Raw genomic sequence first — 21,755 nt, forward strand, 5'->3', positions numbered from 1 at the left:
CGGATACTAATGAGTGTTAAATGCATTAACAGAGGTAACTGCTTGCAATAATGTATTACTTGGGGTAAGTGCTAAATAAACGTTAGCTTTATCATTAATGCTATTATAGTAGCCAACAGGGCCTTACACAATCTTCTTTCTACCTGGTTCTCTCTGCTGCAGCCACACTGCAATTCCTTCCAGAACCAGGCACACTTCCCATTCCAGGGCCTTTGCACCTGCGGCTCCTCTGCCTGGAACACTTACCTTTCCACAGATGATGCCTTCAGGCTCTGCTTGACCACTTTGTTTAATATCAAAACCTCCCCCCCCACCCCTCACCCCATTGCTCCCCCTGCTTTATTTTCCTCCATAGCATTTATCAACACCTGGTACTTTGCAAGTCTTTCTTTCTAACTTATTTACTGTCTGCCTCCCCACTACACACACTCAAGTATAAGCTCTATGGGAACAGGGATTTGTGTCTCTCTCGTCCACATCTCTGTCCCCGACACTCAGAACAATGCCTGGGACAGGTGGAAGTGCAGCGATTATTTGTTGAATCAATGAACATTTCTTCATAGCAGCCCCAAGAGACAGATACTCGCGGCCTCATTTTGTAGAGGAGCTTTGAAGGGAAGACTCTGCAAGGCTGGGAGCCGGCTGGAGGCTGTGGCTTGAGGGATAGGGATTGTTTCCCTCCAGAGCACCATTCTCTCCCTGCCCGTGTGTCTAGTGACTATCTGTCTGCTACCCTCACCGAATCCCTGGCACAGTGCTTTGCTCTGAGTGAGGAGGGGTCTCTAGAAGTATCACAAAGGCAATAAAGTATTTATCTTGGTCAGCTCAGGCAAATACCATAGATTGAGTAAACAATCTGTTACACTGTTAAACCCTTCTGCTCAACAACAGAAATTTATTTTCCTAGGAGGCTGAAAGTCTGAGATCAGGTGCTGATGTAAGCAGGTTCTTTCTGGGAAGGACTCTCTTCCTGGCTTGCTGACGGCCGCCTTCTCACTGTGTTCTCAAGGGGCCAAGTGGGACAGCAAATGCTTCCTCTTAATAGGATTGGATTATGGCCCCACTTCTTGACCTCATGTAACCTTAACTACCATCTAAAGACCCTATCTCCAGGGACTGCACTGGTAGTCCTGTGGTTAAGAGTCCACCTTCCAATGCAGGGGCTGCAGGTTTGATCCCTGGTTGGGATTGGAGAGCTAGGATCCCACATGCCTTGGGACCAAAACATAAAACAGAAGCAATATTGTAATGAATTTAATAGAAACTTTAATAATGATCCACATCAAAGAAAAATCTTTAAAAAAAAATAAGACCCTGTCTCCAGATACAGTCACATTGGAGGTTAGGGCTTCAACTTATGAATCTGGGGGAACATTCCAGTTCATTCCATAACAAACAGTGTTTCAGTAACCACTGAAAGGGGAGGAGAAGGGTCCCTAAGAGGTGGCCCTGTGTCCCCTGCCTCCCATTTTTCTCTGGGTGACAGGACTGTGGAGATGTGTCACTCAGTCCAGTCCTGGCTCTTCTTCAAATTGGCAGAGTGATGAGCACAGTCTCATCTGATCCTCACATTAATCAGATGAGGCCCATGTTATCACTCCCATTCTACAGGTGAATAAACTGAGGCTCAGAGAGGCAAGCTTACTTGGTCTAGCCCTCCCCCTTGCCCCCCACCCCAGGCTGAGAAATGACAGCTCTGTGTTCTTATCTACTCTATGAATTTCCTTTGAAACTGTCAGGGGACATCCCTCTTGTCCCACAGGGCTGAGGGACCATGACATGCCCTCCAGCCAAGAGTGAGCACCCAGGGTGTGGCACTGGTGCTAAGTGCCAAGTGCCCGGCTGGTCAGCATGTACAGGAGGAGCTCATATGGTAGTGTGGGCTGGTCTGGTCACCAACGGTGAGACAGTTTCAGCCAGGTGAAGAGAGAGAGGGTGGGCATTCCTGGGAAAACTATGTGGTCTCTTTCGCAGGATCATGCAAGACAGAGTGAGGCGGGAGGCAGCGAGCTGAGTGTTCGTGGGGCCAAGAGGCTAAAGGGCAGAAGTGGCAGGAAGGCTGAGAAGGTGGGCAGGGGTCAGGTGCTGGGGGACCCAGAATGTGTCCGCTGTTCTGCAGACGGTGGTATTCATGTGTTCTTCCTTCACTGGGGGTGGGGGGGTGAGTTGGCTTTAGCAGGATGTCACCTCTGAGGTCCACAGCTGCCCTCAGTATCTGGCTGGGCCGAGAGGGTCCATGCAAATAAAGAACATAGTTGGGTTGGGGTGCACAGTGAAGGACAGAGCTGAGCTCTTTTCCTGGGGGAGGTGAGACAACAGCTGTCGGCAGTCACAGTGACCCTCCCACTTCAGCTGTGGCCTCGGGAGGGTCCCCATGGCTGGTGGCACCTTCAGAGATTCACCAGCTACTTTCTGAGTCCCTCCCAAGAGGGTGTGTCCAACCAGGGGTGTGCCTGTGAATGTTTAACCACTTGCTCTCTTCGGGAGTGGGGTGGGGTGGAGCACTTGATGTTTTGTAGCATTTGGATTTCCATGGTGTAAATATTCCCACTCTGACTGATATCAGCTACCAGTACCATGTCACTGAACGCAGAGCAGGGGAGACTCCCGCTGTTGGCCATCATGAATGAGTCCATCTGAGCAGTGTTTCCAGCTCCCCCTAGTCCCATGGCTCCAACAGTGGCATTAGCAGCTGCCCCAGGATGATGGAGCTACCACTCTGGGCTCTCAGATCCAATTGGATCTTCTCCCGGAGGGCACCTGATGTCTTATCTAGTCATCAGTCCTGTGAGAGTCCCCTGGGTGAATGTAAGAGCTCTGCCTGTGGGCATCAAAGTCAGAAAGCACCAAGGGCCTAGAGATCCCAAAGTGAAAGTGTTAGTCATTCAGTCATGTCCAACTCTTTGAGACCCTGTGGACTGTAGCCTGCCAGGCTCCTCTGTCCATGGGATTCTCCAGGCGAGAATACTGGAGTGGGTAGCCATTCCATTCCCCAGGAGATTTTCCCAACCCAGGGATCGAACCCACGTCTCCTGCACTGGAGGTGGATTCCGTACTGTTTGAGCCACCAGGGAAGCCCTAAGTTAACCCCAAGGCCCAGAAGGAGGCCGTGGAACATCCAGGACCAAAGGCAAGACCAAAGGTGTCACATGTAGGCTGCAAGCCTGGCCTCACCAGCCTGGTACCCACATGCCATTTGATTGCCAGTCAGGACCACTTGCCAAAAGACCCACTTTGGAATTGTGTGTCCTCCAGCCCTTCTTCTGCCCCTCCTGGGGTAGACTCACAGGGCTGAAGGTACCTGAGGGGAAGGACCACAGATACCCCCCTGTGCCAGAGGTGGTGGCTCAGGGGGCTGGAGGAGCCCGCTGTGGAGGCTGCTGGAGGCTGCCTGTGGGCCTCCCACTTCCGCTTGTCCACTGGTGTGAGGGTGGGCTGCCTGTTGGCAGGAGGCTGGTCAGCTGAGGACTTTGCCTGGATATGGCATGTGAGTTGGTAAGGATGAGTCTGAATAGTGCCCCCATGGGCTCCCCATGTGAGCACAGACGCCCCAAGGGTGCTCGTGGCATCCCGAAAAACCTCACCTCTTCTCTCCTGTTTGCCCCTCCTCCCCACCACCCACTGTAGGTTTTTCATCATCAAAGAGAGCTTCCTTCTTTACTACTCTGAGAGCGAGAAAAAGAGCTTTGAAACCAATAAATACTTCAATATCCATCCCAAGGTGAGGGGCCTCTCCCCAGGACGCAGTGCGGGAGGGCCCAGTGGGAATAACAGGGGATGGTATCCTCAGAGGGGATGGTGCTCTCCGGGGTCTTGCTCTGGTCTCCCAGCAAATCTTTAGGGGGTGGGCACAAACCAGCCTGGCCCCCTCCTGGCTGTGTCCCTCCTGTGTCCCTCTGGGAGAGTTCTGGTCTGGCTTCTACCTTGAGCCTTTAGCAACACCTGGATATTGGCCGAAGGCTCCCAGAGGCCTTTGGTGACCTGGGCTGGGTGGGGCCTGGGGGCCACTGTTCCGGTTCTTTCTCAGGGTGTCATCCCTTTGGGCGGCTGCCTGGTGGAGGCCAAGGAAGAGCCCAGCATGCCCTACGCCATGAAAATCTCCCATCAGGATTTCCACGTGAGTAAGGCACTTCGCTTGGCCTGGGCTCTACAGGGACAGAGCAGATTCCCTGGGACCCCAGGCTCCCCAGGGGCATCCCCTCCAGTGGGCTGGCCTGGGAAGAGTGTCAGTGACTTGGGGACATGGATGAGAACGCAGAGCAGGCCTGCAGAGGCCGAGTGGTGGTGCCCGGGGTGGCTCCTCTCAGCCACACCTGTGTCTTCTCTTTCTGGCAGGGGACCATCTTGCTGGCTGCCGAGTCAGAGTTTGAGCAGACCCAGTGGCTGGAGATGCTGCAGGAGTCTGGGAAGGTGTAGGTGCACCTGGGCAGGAAGGGGGGCAGCTTGAGGGTCTGGAAGGGGAAAGAATGTGGGCTGGGCCAACCCTGACCTCCCTGCCTCTCGACTGGGATCCTGGTGGGCATGGAGACACCCTGGGAGAGGGCAGGGTGGGGAGCACAGGGCTAGGGGGAGCTAGTTTGCGTGGGGAGTGGAGACAGATCAGATTTAGAGCGTCTTTGGGGAGTCTTCTAAGTGAGATTCGAGCAAAGTGAGCTTTGCTTGTTTAGAGTCATAGGTGGCACACGTAGACACCATTTGTGTCCCACTCTCGGGAGCAAATCCAGTGTCACTAGGAGAAGCTGGCAGCCTTCTGACACGCATCCCATCTCCCCAGGCCCTTAGTTAATCCTAGCACAAACCAGTGGTTTGTAGATGAGAGCCTAGGTACAGAGCCTAGGTCCAGCCCCACACAGCCTATTTGCACACAGACCCCTGTCTCGGCCCCTGCCTATTCGTGCTGGGCTGTGCTTTCAGTTCCACAGATAATTCTGAATGGTGCCCCGGGCCAGGCCTTGCGGCAGGTGGTGGGCATTCAGTGGTCTAGAAAGCAGCCCAGGAAGCAATCTCTTTCCTGCTCCCAAAGTGCTATTGGCCCAGCCCCTGGTGGCCCACTTTGCAGCCTGGGCCAGCCTCCGGGGACTGTAATGGATCAATGTTGGTGGCATGCCCAGAGTCACGGGGACCAGGATGGGTGCAAGCTGGGATTCTGGAGTAGAAAGGATGATGAGGACACACTGTGCACATTCTCTTTCTCCTCCAGCCTTCTGTTTTAACAGTTTTGTGTGTCTTCCTCTTCTCTCCTGTTCCATCTGCCCTCCCTCCCCAGGACTTGGAAGAATGCCCAGCTGGGAGAAGCCATGATCAAAAGCCTGGAGGCCCAGGGGCTGCAGTTGGCCAAGGAGAAGCAGGAGTATTTAGGTTGGCTGAGGGATGGGGTGCAAACAGCCTCCCTGGTGATAGCATTTCAGGGCCAGGGGCTGCAGCCCAAGGTTTGGTGCAGGACTGAGGGAGCGTGTCTTGGGTGGGGCTTAGCAGGCTCCGAGGAGCTGGAGACCAGCCCAGAGCCTGAGGGGCTGTATGGCATGATGCGGGTCCTCTGGGTCGGCATGACAGGAGGCAGGAGAGCCTAGTGGTTAGGAGCCTGAGCGCTGGACCCAGCTTTGTCATTTATCCATCAGCTGTGTGGGTCTTTAGGCAGTTCATCTTAAGCCTCAGTTTCCTCACCCTTAAACTGGAGACAAAATTAGCCCCCAACTTTTAGAGGTGGTGGAAATGCCTAGGAGCACTTGTGTCAGATGTGCAGCAAGGGCCCCACAAATGGAGAGGATGTTGCCCCCAGACCCTGGACTTGGCCCCAATTCTCACCCCCAACCCTCTTTAAGGTTCTAGGCCCATGTGCCCCCGATTGGCTAGTGGTGGTTGTTGTTCAGGTGTTAAGTTGGGTCTGACACTTTGAGACCTCATGGACGGCAGCATGCTATGGACTGCAGCACACCAGTCTTCCCTGTCCTTGACTGTCTCCTGGAGTTTCCTCAAACTCTTGTCCATTGAGTCGATGATGCCATGCAACCATCTCATCCTCTGTCGTCCCCTTCTCCTCCTACCCTCAATTCTTCCCAGCATCAGGGTCTTTTCCAACGAGATTGGCTGGTAGGCATGCTCTGTTTGAGAGAGAAGACAGTGAGTCTGGGAGGTTGGTCCTTTGCCTGGGACCCTCTCCCTTGCTGCCTCCTTAAACATGTGGGGACCAGAGCACTAACTCCTCTCTGCCTGCTCTAGACATCCTCTGCCCCCAGGACCTGCCTTACCTCACTGTCCAGACATCAGTGCAAAGGTTAACAGCACCCTGGGGGTACAGAGACCCACTTGAGCTTCCAAAGATGAGCTGTCATTGTCTTGTGAATGCACAATGCAGGGTCAGTGCCAGGACAGGAGGGCAGCAGATCAGGCCAGTACAGAGTTTTCAGCCCCAGGAGCTGGCCCCTCCTCTGGCTGGCCTGGGGCCCAGCAGTGCCAACCTCATCCTTGGAAGGAGCTGGGGGTGATGGAGGCGATCACAGGCAGTGACCCCTCAGGACTGGATCTGCAGTGAGCATCTCGTGAGAGTATGTATGCTTGCTTTGGCAGACAAACTGATGGAAGAGACCGAAGAACTCTGCCTTCAGAGGGAGCAGAGAGAGGTAGGGGCACATCGAGGCCACTCCCCACTGCCTCCCGCTCTGTGGGCCCTTTCACGGCTGCCGTGTGCTGGCCGATGTTCCTGGCATTAGGGAAGGGTGTAGGGGAGACGGGTTCCCAGACAACCTGCTGAAAAATCAGATGGGCAGAGCAGGGGAGCCACTGAGATGACAGTGCTTGGGACTTGCTGTCGCTTTTTGGCAAGAAGTGTGTTTCTTCTTACCAGTCCCTGGAGAGGAAAGTCAAAAGAGTAGGCGATCACTTTCTAAAGAAAGAGCCATTCAGAAATTTTATAAACTGTGTCAGAAGGCAACAAGCTTATTGTCACTACTGATATTCACAGGAGGCTGAGGTGGCCTTTTTCATCCACAAAAGGACTTCTGGCCCCATAAAGGTGACTGGGTTGGAAGATATCAGAGGTTCCTTCATTCTCTAAATGTTAAGATACAAGTTTTAAGGAGGCCAAGCATTGGCTGGAGGCAGCCTATGGGATGAAGGAGACCCTTGCCTTGTTTGAAGGCGAGGGCTGCTGAAGTCTATGCTATTTGGGATCTCCATGAAGCCCTGGGCCTTGCCTGTTCTGAGGAGTCATGACCACCCGTGAAGGGCAGGGAAGGGTAGTGGTTATCAGTGCTGACTTGGAGCCAGGCTGCCTATGTCTGGATTGGACCTTCACTGCTTCTGACTGTGTGACCTTGGGCAAGTTACTCCACCTCTCTGAACATTAATAACCTTATGTGAAAACTAGGGATAATAATAGAACCCATATTATCAGGTATGTTTTGAGGATTAAGTGAGATGTTATATATAAAGTGCTTAGCACAGAGTACATGCTTAATGAACATATGTGTTTGTTAGTATTACAATCGTTAACTGTGAGTCCATCCTACAATTGAACTGCCTGAGCTCCAAGCAGCAGAGTGGCATGCCCTGACACACCCACAGAGGGAGGGCCTGATTTAGTCCACTTCTCTTTGCCTGGTTCCTGTTGCTTATCTCTCCCAGGCAAGTTCAGGGCTGGGCCTGTCTGACTGGGCTCAGCGCCTGCTTCTCTGACTTGATTCTCACAAACCTCTCACCCTTCCCAACTATCTCCCTGGGCTTGGGAACAGACCTGACAGTCAAGAAGCATATCATGGAAAAACACCAAAAAAAACATCATGGCACTCTTGCACCCCGAATACTCCCGGGGCCTGGCAGAGCACTGGCCTAGGACGGGTGCTCAATAATGTTGTGGAATGACTTAATATTTTTGATTCTTATAATTTTACCTTGCATCTTGATTTTTAACCTGTAGGACAGTGCACCCTCATTTTTCTTCTTCCCAAATGGTATCAAATATTCTTGCCCATTTTTTCTTCCAGCTGGACTTCAGTATCATTTTTGTCAATTACAAAAACCCACCCAACCAACCAACCAGAGAAGGAAATCTACTGAGGATCTATATTAGGATCACATGGATTTGAGGATTGGCGTGGTGATGGCATTGACCAATTTCTCCCCCCAGCTACATGTGGGCCCCTGGGATCAGGCTCTCAAATGGGTCCCTCCTGTATTAGAGTGTGGGCATTTTCTTCAGACTGTTCTGTACATTTTGAGAAGTGAGAAGTGGTAGATTGTCAGCAACTTAAAGGCAGGTAATTTAGGAAGCCAGGGGATGGGATGGAGTGACAGATACAGCCACTGGCAGGGGGAGACAGACTTATCCATCAGAGAGGCTAAATCTGGGGCAGCAATCAGCCCGAGGAAAATTTAGACACTCCATCTAGGTCTTTAGCCTGGAAATGAGGCCAGCAGAGACCCACTGCTCACAGGCCTCGCTTAAAGCCATAGCACGCTGAAGGAGGGAGGCCGGCCAGCTGTGAATTTCCTGGGTTTGGGTACAAAATGTGAGTGAGACTCACTTGAGTCCAGCTGCTGCCCCGGTGAAGGCTGCCCCGGGCTGGCGGGAGGGAGAGGAGTGTGTTCAAGTTCACATTTCTGGGTCAGCTGTGTGCTCTAGATGGAGAATAGAACTCACTGAGTCATTCTTCGAGGGTTTCCCTTCCTTACCTAGTTCATCTATATTATGGATCCACCTGCCCCCTTCTCCTTTCCCATCTGCATCCAGGTCGGTCACAGAGATGCTCTGGGAGGGCCTTGCGTGAGCCACTTAGAAAGGCATGTGGTACCCTGGCCCAGTGATCAGTTGAAGATTCTCTGATCTTTAAGAGGTAGTTTGGTTTAAAAGGAGACGCAGGGTCTGGTACCAATCTATCACTGACTGTGTGACCGTGGGCGCATTAGTCTCTGTGTTGCTCCAGTAAGAGTGATGGCTGTGCCTGGCTGGCTCCCAGGTTGCTGTGGGGCTCATCGGAATAGAAGGCAGGAGGTGCTTTGTGGACTGGTAAGGCCCAGGCCGATGGGCGCTGTGTGATACTATAGCTCTGACACCCCCCGCGTAGTAGAAAGGGCCAGGAACTCAAGGAGCAGAAGCTGAGAGTTCAAAGGACACCGTCCTGGGCTCTTCTTCCCTGAGATTAGAAGATAATGCCTCTGGGACTTCCCCAGTGGTCCAGTGGTTAAGGTTCTGCGCTTTCATTACAAAGGGCATGGGTTCGATCCCTGGTCCGTGAAGTTCTGCATGCCACGTGGTGCAGCCAAAAACAAAATAAAACAAGGTTCTGCATTCCTCCCGAAGACAATGCCCTTCCTTGGGCGCAGGTCCCCCAGGTGTCCCTGGCTCCCTTGGGCATGGCCTCATCATTCTTATCCCCTGGGGGAGGGCAGCTGGCCCACCTTTCCTCTTCTGATTGAACTGTGAGAGCTCAACCTTGCGCGTGGGCAGGCACATGGGAAATCAGAAATGCCCAGGACCCTTCAGGCAGGGTTCTTGCCATGTGGAGTGCTCCCAGTCAGAACTCAGACTCTCGGAGCTGGAAAGGACCTCTCCCTTTCAGGTGAGACTCTCAGGTGACCTTCCTGATGGATGTTGATCCTGATTCTGTCACGGGCAGCTTTGGAGGTGTCCGTTGCCTTATTGTTCCATTATTTGAAAGCTCTTCTTTCCATAGAGCTAGAATCTACTTTCTACCTACTACTTTCCAACCTCATACTTTGGCAACTTAAGTAAGTCCAATAGTCACTGACAAGAGCATGATGTGGTGGACGAAGACTTCAGCTGCTGTGGGTCTTAGCTGACCGCAGCCCGTGGCAGGAGGGCCTCAAAGAGTCGTGCCAGCTTGGGCTGCATGAACAGGAGCTTCTAGCTGCTTCAGGTTTATAGACATGTGTACTGCTCCAATCAGCATTCTTAGGCTACACTTGGACATCATTTAAGAATCATCTGAATGAAATGGAAGGTGGGAAAGAAGTGAGCAACCAGAAAGAAGATTCTCTTTCTCTTTGCTCTTTTAATATGGACCTTTCCCCCATAATGGTAGAAATCATGCTCTTTGTAGGAAACTTGGAAAATGTGAAGAAGAAAACCAATTTTACCCTTAACCCTACAACTCCATAGACAATTACTGTCAATTCAGCATTTTTCCTTTGTCTTTGTTCCTGTAGATTATTCTTATATGTATTTTAAACCTAATAGGGTCATATCAGATACTCAGTTTTATGGCCTTTTTCATGATATCTTTCATTTTACCTTCATTAACACTATACCTTCAGCAATTTTCCATGTCATTCAACATTTTTTGAAAACATCAGTTTTAATGACCAAACACTGATTAATCATATGTGATATTCATTAATCTTCTGCTTTTGGACATCTAGGCTGTTTTCACTATTATAAATTATGCCACAGTGAACATCTTTGTATATAAATCTTGGTCTACTTTTCTAATTATTTCCCTAGGATAGATTCCTATAGGTGGAATTACTGACTCAAAGGGCAATAACTTTTAGACCTACTGATGCATATGGTCAAACTGCTTTTTAAAAATATGTACCTATTGACATTCCCACCAGCAGTGTATGGACATTTCCATGGGGTTTTAATAATTTACTTTCTCTCATTTTCAATTATAAAAAGCTACCACAGAGTAATAATAAGTGAAGGGAAATATTTGCAAGTTGGGGTATTAGAAAAAGGGGCTCTCCAGGCCAAGAGGCTGAGACCGTGGGGGGGTGTCCTCCAGTCAGGTCCTATCTGATCTGTTCTGAAGCAGCAAAAGCCAGGTGCCTGTAAGAACCAAGTGCCCTTGTGACTTCTCAGGTCTAAGCCCAGGGATGTCTCCAGCCTGTAACAGCCCTGCCGCAGCAGGTAGAGGCCTCCAGAGAGAGGAAATACGAATCTGAGGCCACATCAATGTTTATCGTCGTTCACCATACATATGTCAGCTACTGAGAATGTATGAAAATAGAGGCTTTCAAACTTTTTGAAGCTCTGAATTCTTCTTGCATTAAAAAGAGGGAGGTCTACAAGAATAAAATTTTAAATATATTTATATCATGTCTGTATATGGCTGTGTCTACTGCCATCACACACCACCCGAAAATATTAGTGGTTTTGAACAACAAGGGTCTATTTCTCACAGAGCTACATGGCTCCGTGGGGGGCTCTGCTCCACACCTCCTCACTTGGGGAAACCCAGGCTCATGGAGGCTCCACTGTTAGCAGCAGCACTGGCTGACATGGCAGGGAAGGGAGCGCAGCGTGTCACGCCCTGTCTGTAAAAGGCGTCTGCCTAGAGGGACACACTTCTGTCCATATTCCACTGGCCTCGGCCAGGCCCATGGGCCCTCCCAACTTTTACAGGTGGACTGTGGCCGTGCAGTTTTCCACGAGGACATCAGAGTCCTTTGAGCAGCCCCAGGGATGACCACTTATGAACCACACCCAAAATGCTAGTAATAATTAGAAGGGGAAAAAATAGCAACTTTTTGGGTAAGAAGCTTAGGGGTGAAGGACATAGGGTTTGGAATCAGACTCTTCCCTTTCCTTGGGTTTTATTCCTTCTCTGATTCTCCTCAAAGCCAAGGGCAATTTCCCCCTATAGGCAGTGCCCACCCCCCCACCTCCCTGGCGGGGTTTCTATTATCCTTGAGAACAGAGCCTCTGGGTGAAAAATGAGGGCGTAATTCAGAACTAGAAGATGAGAGAGAATGTGCATCTAGAAATAATATCCTCCCACAGCGTAAAATGTGGAGGAACAAAACAGTTGTCACAAAATGCTTCTAACCACCCTTGGCTTGACGTGTACCCACCAATACTACGTAGTAATGTTATTGAACCCCGGGAATACAGGACCCCTGGGGAGCACCTGCTTGCTGGGAAAACACTTGTGCTTGCCAGTAGTCCTGAAGGAGCTGGTCCGGTTCCCTGGGCCAGCTAGTCCTGGGCTTTCTGGCTCACCTGTTCCCTTGGGGGTGAGTCCAGGGTGAGTCCAGCTGCCACCAAAGCTCTTTGTTTCCTGGATGCCTTGAGAAAAAGTCTTTATCCTGTGACTTTGGGGTTGAGAATGGCTTTTCTTTGTCAATTCTAACAGATGCCACTCCAGAGAGCTTTAATGGAAATGTACACCCACAATTTCACTCCAGGGCTTGGGGGTCAGCCAACACACCTTAGGGTGTGAGTGACTGGAGCTTTCCAGAAGAGCAGACATCTAAAATTATTATAGTTTGTTGTAGTATGCTCAGATGCTCAGTCATGTCCGACTCTCTGCAACCCCATGGACTGTAGCCCTCAAGGCTCCTCTGTCCATGGGATTTCCCAAGCAAGAATATTGAAGTGAGTTGCCATTTCCTTCTCCAGGGAAGCTTCCCAACCCAGGGGTTGAACCCATATCTCTTATATCTCCTGCATTAGCAGGTTCTTTACCAAACATGCAGTCATAAGAGAGCTTCCCAGGTGGCACCAGTGGTAAAGAACCCACCTACCAAAACAGGAGGCTAAGAGACACCAGTTCAATCCCTGGGTGGAGAAGATTCCCTGGAGGAGGGTATGGCAACCCACTCCAGTACTCTTGCCTGGAGAATCCCAGGGACAGAGGAGCCTGGCAGGCTACAGTCCATAGGGTCACAGAGAGTCTTACATGACTGAAGCAACCTAGGATGCACGCACGCCAGCCGTAAGAACTAATGTTGGGATAATTTCTAAACCCTGCCCTCAGCATGCTAAGTGTGGTTTTGTTTTGTTTATTGTTAAAATTTTTATTGAAGTATAGTTGATTTGCAATGTTGTTTTAGTGTTGGGTGTACAACAAAAGTGATTCAATTATATGTATGTATATATATTCTTTTGTCAAGGGTGTTGTAAAGGAGCCCAGTGCATCACAGATCTTATTTTCACTGAGACTGTGTGTCACTGAGTGGGATCAGGACTCCTCAGGGCTTAATTCTAAGTCTGGTACAGACTGTACTGAACCCCAGGGTGTCCTCTGGGTTAGAGCGGGCGTTCCTGACCACAGGGTCCCTTTGCTGTCTCTGACTCTTTTCTTCCTCTCTGATTCTCTTCAGGCTCTTGAGCGCCTGAACCAGGTGCTGGAGGCCGAGAAGCAGCAGTTTGAGGAGGTGGTACAGGAGCTGAGGATGGAGCAGGAACAGATCAAGAGGTGGCCGTGGTGCCCTGGTGGTGCAGGGGTGGGGGGAGGAAGGTGCGCCCAGGCTAGGACGTGTAGGACCCGTGTGTCCTGCCAGGCTGGTGAGGCCTCCCCCCAGGAGGCCTCCCTCCCTGGTCAGTGACTTAGTTTGGACCTGTCCTCCCAAAGCTCCAGGCCTTGGGGGGCCTAGAAAAAGCCATAGACCCCACACCAAGGGGTCACTTCTGCCCGGTGGAGTGTGAGGCATGGGCAGGTTGGAACCAGACATCCCAACCAGCAATGCTAATTCTGGAAGTACCTGGAAGTACTACTTTCAGAATTGTGCCAGATCCTGGAATGGAAGATAAGTCTCCTCCCTTGAGGATCTGGTTGGGAAAACCAGACTCACACCTAGGAAATATCAACAATACTTACCATAATGTGCAAACATGTGCTCAGAGGCATAGCACAGACTCCCTGTGTTATGGTAATTAAGATATATGTGTGATCCCTGTGGGCTTCAACAGGTTAGATTGAACTGGACCTTGAGGGGTGGTAGGAGTCTGAAAATTGGGCAGAAAGGAAAAACATACCAAGCAGGGGTAAGGGGACCCAGGCTTGTTAAGATAGCAGCAAGGAGTTTGTCACCCCAGAGAAGGGTCTCAGCCACGTCCCATGTCAAGGTGAGCAGGTTCTAGCAAGAGCTGTCCTGGGAAAACAGGGAGTGAGGCTTTTATTTCTCCAGCTCTCCTCTCTGCCCTTGGGGTAGCCCTGGATTTACTCTGACAGATTCATGTGTACCTGGAGCAGGTGACTGCAGCCCCACTTGGCTGGGATCTCCTTCATTCAGCCCAGGGCCCCTACAGCTGCTGGCAGGACCCAGCCATGTGAGGAGCTGGCCTTCAGAGAGCCCTCTGAGCCATACAGGGAGGTGTGGCGGAAGCCACAGCGGGGCTGGGAGGGGTGGGCACTGCCATACCCAGACTTCTGTCCCCACAGGGAGCTTGAGCTGACGGCAAGATGCCTCAAGGGCGTGGAGCAAGAGAAAAAGGAGCTAAGACACTTCACAGAGTCCTTACAGCAGACGCTGGAGGTGAGGGGCCCCTGGGAGGCTGGTAGCCTGGAAGGAGGCGGGCTGGTTGGTTGGGCCGCATGATGCAGTTTTTTCCCAACAGTGTTTCTCTGGAGGGTTATCTGCAAGGAAAACAGGGCATGAAGCCGCGCTGATCTAAAGAGTCTTGTCTCTGTGGACCATTGGGAACTCCAGCCAACACATGAGGCCCAAAGCAGGACCCAGAAGGGCAAATTCAAGTTTGCCTTTATGGTGACTATGGCCTTAAGAAATCCACTGTCTTCAGGGCTTTTATTTTTACACCAGATGGAGGATTGATTAGGGAGGGGGGCAGGGTGACCCACCACTTCCTTCCTGTGACTCATTCACTTAGCTGCTCTGGGGTGAAATTGAGCAGGAAGGAAAGTCCATTTGATCCACAGAAGTTGTGAGGGAGGAGGAGGTGGCATGTGTCAAAGATAGAGTGCAAACACTTTAGCCTGGCGTCCAAGTGCCCACTCTGGCCCCAGCCTCTCCTCCCTTCCTGTCTCCTCTCCCCCTGCTGCCCCTCTCAGCACAATGATATCCCAACCCCAACTTGAGACCACTGAGCACACGTGCCCCGAGGAAGCCATGCCTTCCATCCTCCCCATCCTTGCCCTCACTGTTCCTTCTGCCCAGACTGTGCTCTGCCCTCTTCTCCGCCTGGAGAATGCTCTCATCTTTCTAAGACTCAGTCTGAGTACCACATTAGTCAAGCCTCCCTGGCTGTTCTAGGGGAGGGATTTGCTCTGAGCTCTGGGTTCCCACAACACTTTAGTGCATCTGTGAATGCACTTGACACGTGAGGTTGCGTTTTCCAAATGGTGGGCATCACTAGATTGTGTCTTAAGGTCCCTCCAAGTCCAGTACCTCGAGTGAGCCTGGCATGTCGTAGGGGGATCTGTGATGGTTACAAAATTCAAGACTTGTAGACTGCAAGGTTTCTGTTCTCCCTTGACTGATGGGGCTTTGTTAGTGGCGTCTTTTATATGTTTATCTTTCCCTGTCCCACATCACAGGAGGTGGTTCTTATGGGTAGTTTCAACTCCAGAATTTCTGAGTAGTACAAGATCCCAGTCTGATAAGTGGGGAGAATGTCTAAATCTGCTCTTGGGCTGGTTCCTGCTGGGTGTTTTTCACACGAGCCCAACTCACTCCCTCACTTGTCCTTGGAGGAACAAGCACGCAGAACCTCATGGCGCCCTTGGGCCTTGGGGCCCATTGTAGTAGGTGCCACGTCCCCTGGAAGCCATGCTGGGCTCTTCCCTAACTCCCTCGATGGAGGAGCAGCCTTGCCTCAGTGGGAGGAGGGAGATCCTGGTTGACCTTTTACCTCAAGGGATGAATGAAGGCATTTCAAGTGTCCCTCAGAGGATTAAGTAAGGAGGGCCTCACTGGCCGGATTTGAAAGGCAGGTGAAGGCAGAACACCTGACTTAGGCTCCTTCACTTCCTTTCCTCCCTCATGCCAGGAGCTCTCCATAGAGAAGAAGAAAACCCTGGAGATGCTGGAGGAGAATGAGAACCAGCTGCAGACGCTGGCCAATCAGAGCGAGCAGCCGCCTCCCAGCGGGGGTCTCCATAGCAACCTGAGGCAGATAGAGGAGAAGATGCAGCAGCTCTTGGAGGAGAAGCTCCTGGCGGAGAAGCGGTGAGGGAGCCCTAAAGCCCTGAGCCCACGGGGTAGCTGTCCTTGAACTAGACACCTGCGCCCTTGGGTTCCAGTTGGTCTTGATCTGATGGTCACTCACTTTCTTTTGCCTAGGTCTCAGGTTCCCCACCAGGCAAGTGGGAAGCAATCCTTCACTCTCCTAAGCTAACTTGAAATGGTGTGACCTGTACAGTCAGTCATTAGGCCCGTCTGACAGACAGGCTGGACAGGTCCTCCCAGCTGCTTTTTTACTGATGAGGAAGCTGAGGCTTGGAGGGGTTGGAGGACCTTCCTGAGCTCACAGAACTAGCGAGACCTGGACCCAGGACTCCCTGCACTGACCACATCACTCCCGTTACCATCGGGGCCGGGGGACAGGACCCAGCCCAGCTCTGGGGCTCACCAAGCAGGGTCTCTGGGTTTCTCTAGCCAGCTCCCTGCATGGGGCTGCCCTCTCACTGGATGCCCCCGTGGCGAGTGGGGCCCTGAGTGAGCGCCTCTCCCTGGGCGGCAGGATGAAGGAGAACGAGGAGCGCTCCAGGGCCCTGGAGGAGGAGCGGGAGTTCTACTCCAGCCAGTCCCAGGCACTGCAAAACTCGCTGCAGGAGCTGACAGCGGAGAAGCAGCAGGCTGAGCGCGAGCTCAAGGTGCTGGGTCACTGGGAGCGTTTGGTGCTGGGAGGGGGAGGGGGGCGCCCTCCGCTCACCCCTGGAGGCTTACTTCCCTCACGTCCCTGCCCTCATCAGGCAACTTCCTGAATTATCCCTGCCAATCTGACCAGCCAGGGGTGGGCAGTGCAGCTGCCCTGAGGGGAAGCCTGCCGTGTGGTGTGTGGCATCATTATAGACACCAACCCAGTGCAGGGGCTGAGTCTGGGCCATGGGGTGGAGGACATAAGACACCAAGCAGAATGCGGTCACTTCCATCCAAGTCCGGAGGCAAGAAAGCCTACCTGAGCCAGGGGTGATCAGAGAAGGCTTCCCGGGGGCTGGCAGCTGCCTCCCCCCGCCAGGACCCACTTCCCTCTCCCGGTCTCTGCCCTCAGGCTGAGGTGAAGGTCCGCATGGACCTGGAGAGGCGTCTGCGGGAGGCAGAAGGGGCCTTGCGAAGCCTGGAACAAGGGCTCAACTCCAAGGTGCGGAACAAGGAGAAGGAGGAGAGGATGCGGGCTGATGTGACCCACCTGAAGAGTAAGCCCTGCCCTCGGTACCAGCCCAGCCCTAGAGCTCTGCACAGCCGTCCCACGGCGGAGCGGGAACGGGGCCAGGGTGCACGCTTGGGGCCTGGTGTGCACCGGGTGACCCACAGGTGTGGATGGAATTTCTTCTCCAGATGCCTGCCTTCCAGCATCTTCTTGGCATGGCTGCCTCTGGCTCTTGGATCTGGGGGATGGGGGTTAGAGGGAAGCCTGTGGTTCTGCCCCCTTCAGCAGGTGACTCTGGTCTCCCAAAGGATGGGGTCAGGGTATTTCCCTCTGGAGCCCACCAGGATCCTGGGAGGGGTAGGGGCGGCCGGGAGGGGAGGGTACAGTGGAACTCTGGCCACAGGGTTCTTTGAAGAGTGTATCCGGAATGCGGAGCTGGAGGCCAAGATGCCGGTCATCATGAAGAATTCCGTGTACATCCACAAGGCAGCCACTCGCCGCATCAAGAGTTGCCGCTTCCACCGGCGCCGGTCCAGCACCTCCTGGAACGACGGTGGGTGTGGCAGCTCCCAGGCACCGGTGGGAGGGATGTCAGTGACAATGGGCAGGAAGAAGGCAGGGTGGGGAGGTGGGGAGGCTGACCCAGCCCTGAGGTCAGACGGTGTGGCCTGAGCCCTTGTTGCCCCAGCCTTGGGCTTCTCCCAGGGTCATGGGAGCCCATGGACCAGCATGGGGAGGATGGGGAGCAGGGAGCTGGGGTGGGGCGGGGCTGGGGGCTGGGGGCTGGAGACAGGGCTGTGTCCCAGTGGAAGGAAGGCTGTTCACGGCTGGGCCCCTGGGGCCACCGTCTCCCCAGTGAAGCCATCCCAGTCCTTCATGACCTCCCAGCTGGAAGCCAACAACATGGAGGAGCTGAAGGAGGTGGCCAAGCGGCTCAGCAGGGACCAGCGCTTCCGAGAATCCATCTACCACATCATGGCCACCCAGCCTGGAGCCCCCTCTGCGCTTCCCCGGGGGGGAAAGTGATGGGCACCCCTCTCCTGGCCCCCTAAGGCCTTCCTCACTGGGGGCAGAGGGGTGGTAGGGGAAGGCCTAACTCCACTTGGTTCCTCTCTGCCAGAGCTCCACCTTGGGGGGCCAGCCTCACCCTCAGAGGATAGGGGTGCCACCCCGTCACCCTCACCCCAGACCCTACCCTTGTGTCCAGGCTAGGCCCGTGCAGGCTCAAGCTGGGTGCCTCCTGGTAAAGTGAAGGAGGGGCTTGATTGTGTGGAGAGACTTTTCTGACTAGGGGAGTGGGGTGCACAGGGCCTACGACCCTCTGTCAAGCTCCCTGTACCCTCTCTGTGACTCTGCCACCCTCCTTGACCCTGGCTTCCCCAGGGTTTCCCAGCCCTCCTTTGGCTTTTGAAACCCTCTGTCAAGGCCCCTTATGTCGACCACACTGTGGGGGAGAGAAGAAAGGGACCCGGCACGCTTCTGGGCTGGTGGCCCGCCACAGTCTCCACACGCACCTTTCCTGAGGTTGGGCCCCGGCTGTGGGACCGTTCGCCCACTCCCGTCCCCAGGTGAACTCACCCACCTGCAGCCTCAGCACTCTAAAAGAAGACTTGACTCCCCCCCAACCCCCAAATCCCTCCCGTATGTGTCCTGAGGGCCCTGGGCCAGAGCTGCAAGCCAACAGCCTGCTGAAGTCTGCCCCAGAGGACAAATAGCAAGTCAGGAAGTGGAGGAAGGTGGCCGGGCTCCTGCAACATCCACTCCTGGTCAGGTGGGAAGGCAGCTCCCTCGGCCACCATGGCCCAGCTGGTCAGCGGGGACCCGGAGGTCTCCCTCTCAGCTGCCCCCACTCGGATCACCTTGCCAGGCTTTACCCCATGCAACTGAGACCCAGGCTTTACCCCATGCAACTGAGACCGCGAGCCCTGGAAGCTGGGGCTGGGCCTGTAAGAAGGCTTGCAGCCATCGGTTGGCCCAGTGTGATCAGGGGTGAAGCTGGAACATCCATCTGCAGCTTTTGTGGGAGACACTGCCCTCCAAAGGGAGGCTGAGGACTGCATGTACCTCATTCATGGACAGGCCGTCTGCCTGGTCCTCTCCATCCGGACCTTCTGTCCCAAACTGCCTGAGTCTGTTAACTTTTCCCCAGAAGGAGTTCCCATGGGTCAGGGTGCTCAGGGATGCTGGTGGTACTGAAGGTGCTGATCCTCCATTTCTCGGAAAACGGAGCCCAGTCGGACAGGTGGACAAACGGCTGCAAGGCAGGAGCCTGTGGCCTGCTCCACGGGGAAAGGAATGTTACCGACTCACAACACAGGCCTGTCTACTGCTAGGCCAGCCAAGGCCAGGAGGGCTGCCCTGCTCTGCGGTCAGGGCTGCCAGAGAAACGAACCTCAAGAAAGTTCCCTTCTCCATGGTGGGCGGGCTTCAGCCAGTCTCTTCCAAGCCTAGGTGGGAGCAGGGGTGCAAGAGTTTCAGAGTCAATGCATCTGAAAGGCATGAGTCTCCATGTAAAAGCTTTAAACACGTAGGAACCTGCATAAACCTGGAACCCGTTGATCTATCATGTATGTGAGATGGACTTTGAAATGAGGATGATTTATCAACCGAGATTACTATTTTATTCTTTGTTTTTAAAGAATCAAGTTAATAATGGTTGGCTCTTGGAGAGAGATTTTTCAAATGCACTTCCCCGCCTGGGCAAACTATTAACCAGAGAGGAAAGTGCTTTTTCATGCATATTCACCAACCTCTAATTTCTTTCCTCCTAGCTCACTCTGTACTTTCCATGCCTCAGGCAAGTTTGGGTTATCTTCAAACAACTAATCAATCCACAAGTATTTATTTGTTAAAAACTTACTCTGTACCTAGCACTGTAAATAGAAAGAGTAACATCTCTATATGAAAATATGTAGGGGTAAAAATTACTTGCTGGAAATATATTGATCTGATTTTTTTTTTTTTACGAAAACAAAACCCTAATTCTTTGGTCAAATAAAAGCATTTCCTGCAGTGTCACGTGCATTATGGTCATTGTTAGAGAGATGTTGCCCCCTGCAGGCTGAATGTGGAATTACGGAACTGCCTGCTTGTGGTCATTTACACACACATGTTCCTACTTAGGAGGAAGGTTGCACCTCCAGGGAGTGGTTTCTTAATAAGCAACAAAAATCTTTGTTCCCGCCAGGTCCTGGTTGTCGCGATGTAACAAGGACTGTCAGCCGGATTTTCTTTTCTTTTTTTCTTGATTTTTATTTTTTGTAACACCAAAAACATTTTGTATTGAGGTATAGCTGGTTAACAGGCTTCCCTGGTAGCTACCCATTCCAGTATTCATGGGCTTCCCTGGTGGCTCAGATGGTGAGGAATCCACCCGCAAAGTGGGAGACCTGGGTTCGATCCCTGGGTTAGGAAGATTCCCCTGGAGGAAGGCATGGCAACCCACTCCAGTATTCTTGCCTAGAGAATCCCCATGGACAGAAGAACCTGGTGGGCTGCAGTCCGTGGGGTCTCAAAGAGTCAGGCACAATTGAGTGACTAAGCACAGCACAGCACACAGCTGATTAACAATGTTGTGGTAGTTTCAGGTAGACAGCGAAGGACTCAGCCATACATATACATGTATCCATTCCCCCTCAAACCCCGCTCCCATCCAGGCTATCAACGAGGTTTTCTTCTGACTTGAGCACGGACAGAAGGGACAGAGCTGACTGCTCCCGTGGAAATAGCCTCAGGCAGGCGAAGGGTCCCTAATTTGATAATTTGCTCATTTTGGTGTCCCTATTGGAAATGGACCCTTTTACCTGCTCTGGTGAGGAGAGGTTTATGGTTTTGTTTTGCATCATATAAGGGAGGGTGAGAAATGGTGATAACTGGATTCTCCTCCTATTTGATTTATTCCCTTGCTGGGGATGGATGAGCTATCATCATAAACCTTTTTGAAATATAATTTTACTCATTTGTGTACTTTTGGCTGTACTGGGTCTTCGTTACTGTGAGGGCTTTCTCTAGTTGCTGAGAGCAAAGACTCCTAGTTGCGGTGCACAGGTTTCTCATTTCAGTGGCTTCTCGTGTTGTGGAGCATGGGTTCTAGGCTGCATGGGCTTCAGTAATTGCAGCATATGGGCTCAATAGTTGTGATTCTTGGGCTCTAGATCACAGACCCAACAGTTGTGGCATGTGGGCCTGGCTGCTCCCTGGTATGTGGGATGTTCCCAAACCAGGGATCAATTAACTGTCAACAGACTCTCCACCGCTGAGCTACCAGGGAAGCCCCATCGTGGCCCTTTATGTGTTGTCTCCCAGCATATGTATTGATGACTCCCCCTTTTGCTATTACGGGCTCCCTCTGATAGCTCAGTTAGTGAAGAATCCGCCTGCAGTGCAGGAGACCCCAGTTGGATTCCTGGGTCAGGAAGATCCGCTGGAGAAGGGATAGGCTATCCACTCCAGTATTCTTGGACTTCCCTTGGGGCTCAGCTGGTAAAGAATCCGCCTGCAATGTGGGAGACCTGGGTTTGATCCCTGGGTTGGGAAGATCCCCCGGAGAAGAGAAAGGCTACCTGCTCCAGTATTCTGGCCTGGAGAGTTCCATGGACAGTCCATGGGGTCACAGTCGGACATGACTGAGTGACTTTCACTTTCACTTTTGCTGTTACACGTGTCCCAATTTGGGTGGTAATGCCATGGTTATCCTAGCTTTTGTGCTTTTCCCCAGGAAGAGGTTAATAACTGGAGGCAAGAG

General features: G+C 52.5%; 1 protein-coding gene across 3 annotated transcripts in view; it reads left to right on the top strand.

Annotated features, from left to right (window-relative positions):
* PLEKHD1 (pleckstrin homology and coiled-coil domain containing D1) overlaps positions 1–20,029 on the top strand; it is a 31,557-nt gene extending 11,528 nt beyond the window's left edge. For 2 of the 3 annotated variants that reach the window (XM_081513543.1, XM_081513544.1), the window contains exons 2-13: positions 3,628–3,721; positions 4,028–4,117; positions 4,336–4,412; positions 5,267–5,358; positions 6,568–6,620; positions 13,063–13,157; positions 14,124–14,217; positions 15,689–15,867; positions 16,382–16,514; positions 16,913–17,057; positions 17,415–17,564; positions 17,868–20,029. In XM_081513543.1, the coding sequence (XP_081369669.1) occupies positions 3,628–3,721; positions 4,028–4,117; positions 4,336–4,412; positions 5,267–5,358; positions 6,568–6,620; positions 13,063–13,157; positions 14,124–14,217; positions 15,689–15,867; positions 16,382–16,514; positions 16,913–17,057; positions 17,415–17,564; positions 17,868–18,037 (1,372 nt within the window). In that variant the 3' untranslated portion in view covers positions 18,038–20,029. Of the gene's footprint in view, positions 1–582; positions 2,068–3,627; positions 3,722–4,027; positions 4,118–4,335; positions 4,413–5,266; positions 5,359–6,567; positions 6,621–13,062; positions 13,158–14,123; positions 14,218–15,688; positions 15,868–16,381; positions 16,515–16,912; positions 17,058–17,414; positions 17,565–17,867 lie in introns of those variants that run through there. The other variant, XM_081513545.1, reaches the window with a different exon arrangement.
* Positions 20,030–21,755: the final 1,726 nt, after the last annotated feature.

The sequence above is a fragment of the Giraffa tippelskirchi genome, chromosome 7 (genome assembly GCF_054371585.1).
Source record: "Giraffa tippelskirchi isolate mGirTip1 chromosome 7, T2T-mGirTip1v1.2.pri, whole genome shotgun sequence".
Classification (NCBI taxonomy): domain Eukaryota; kingdom Metazoa; phylum Chordata; class Mammalia; order Artiodactyla; family Giraffidae; genus Giraffa; species Giraffa tippelskirchi.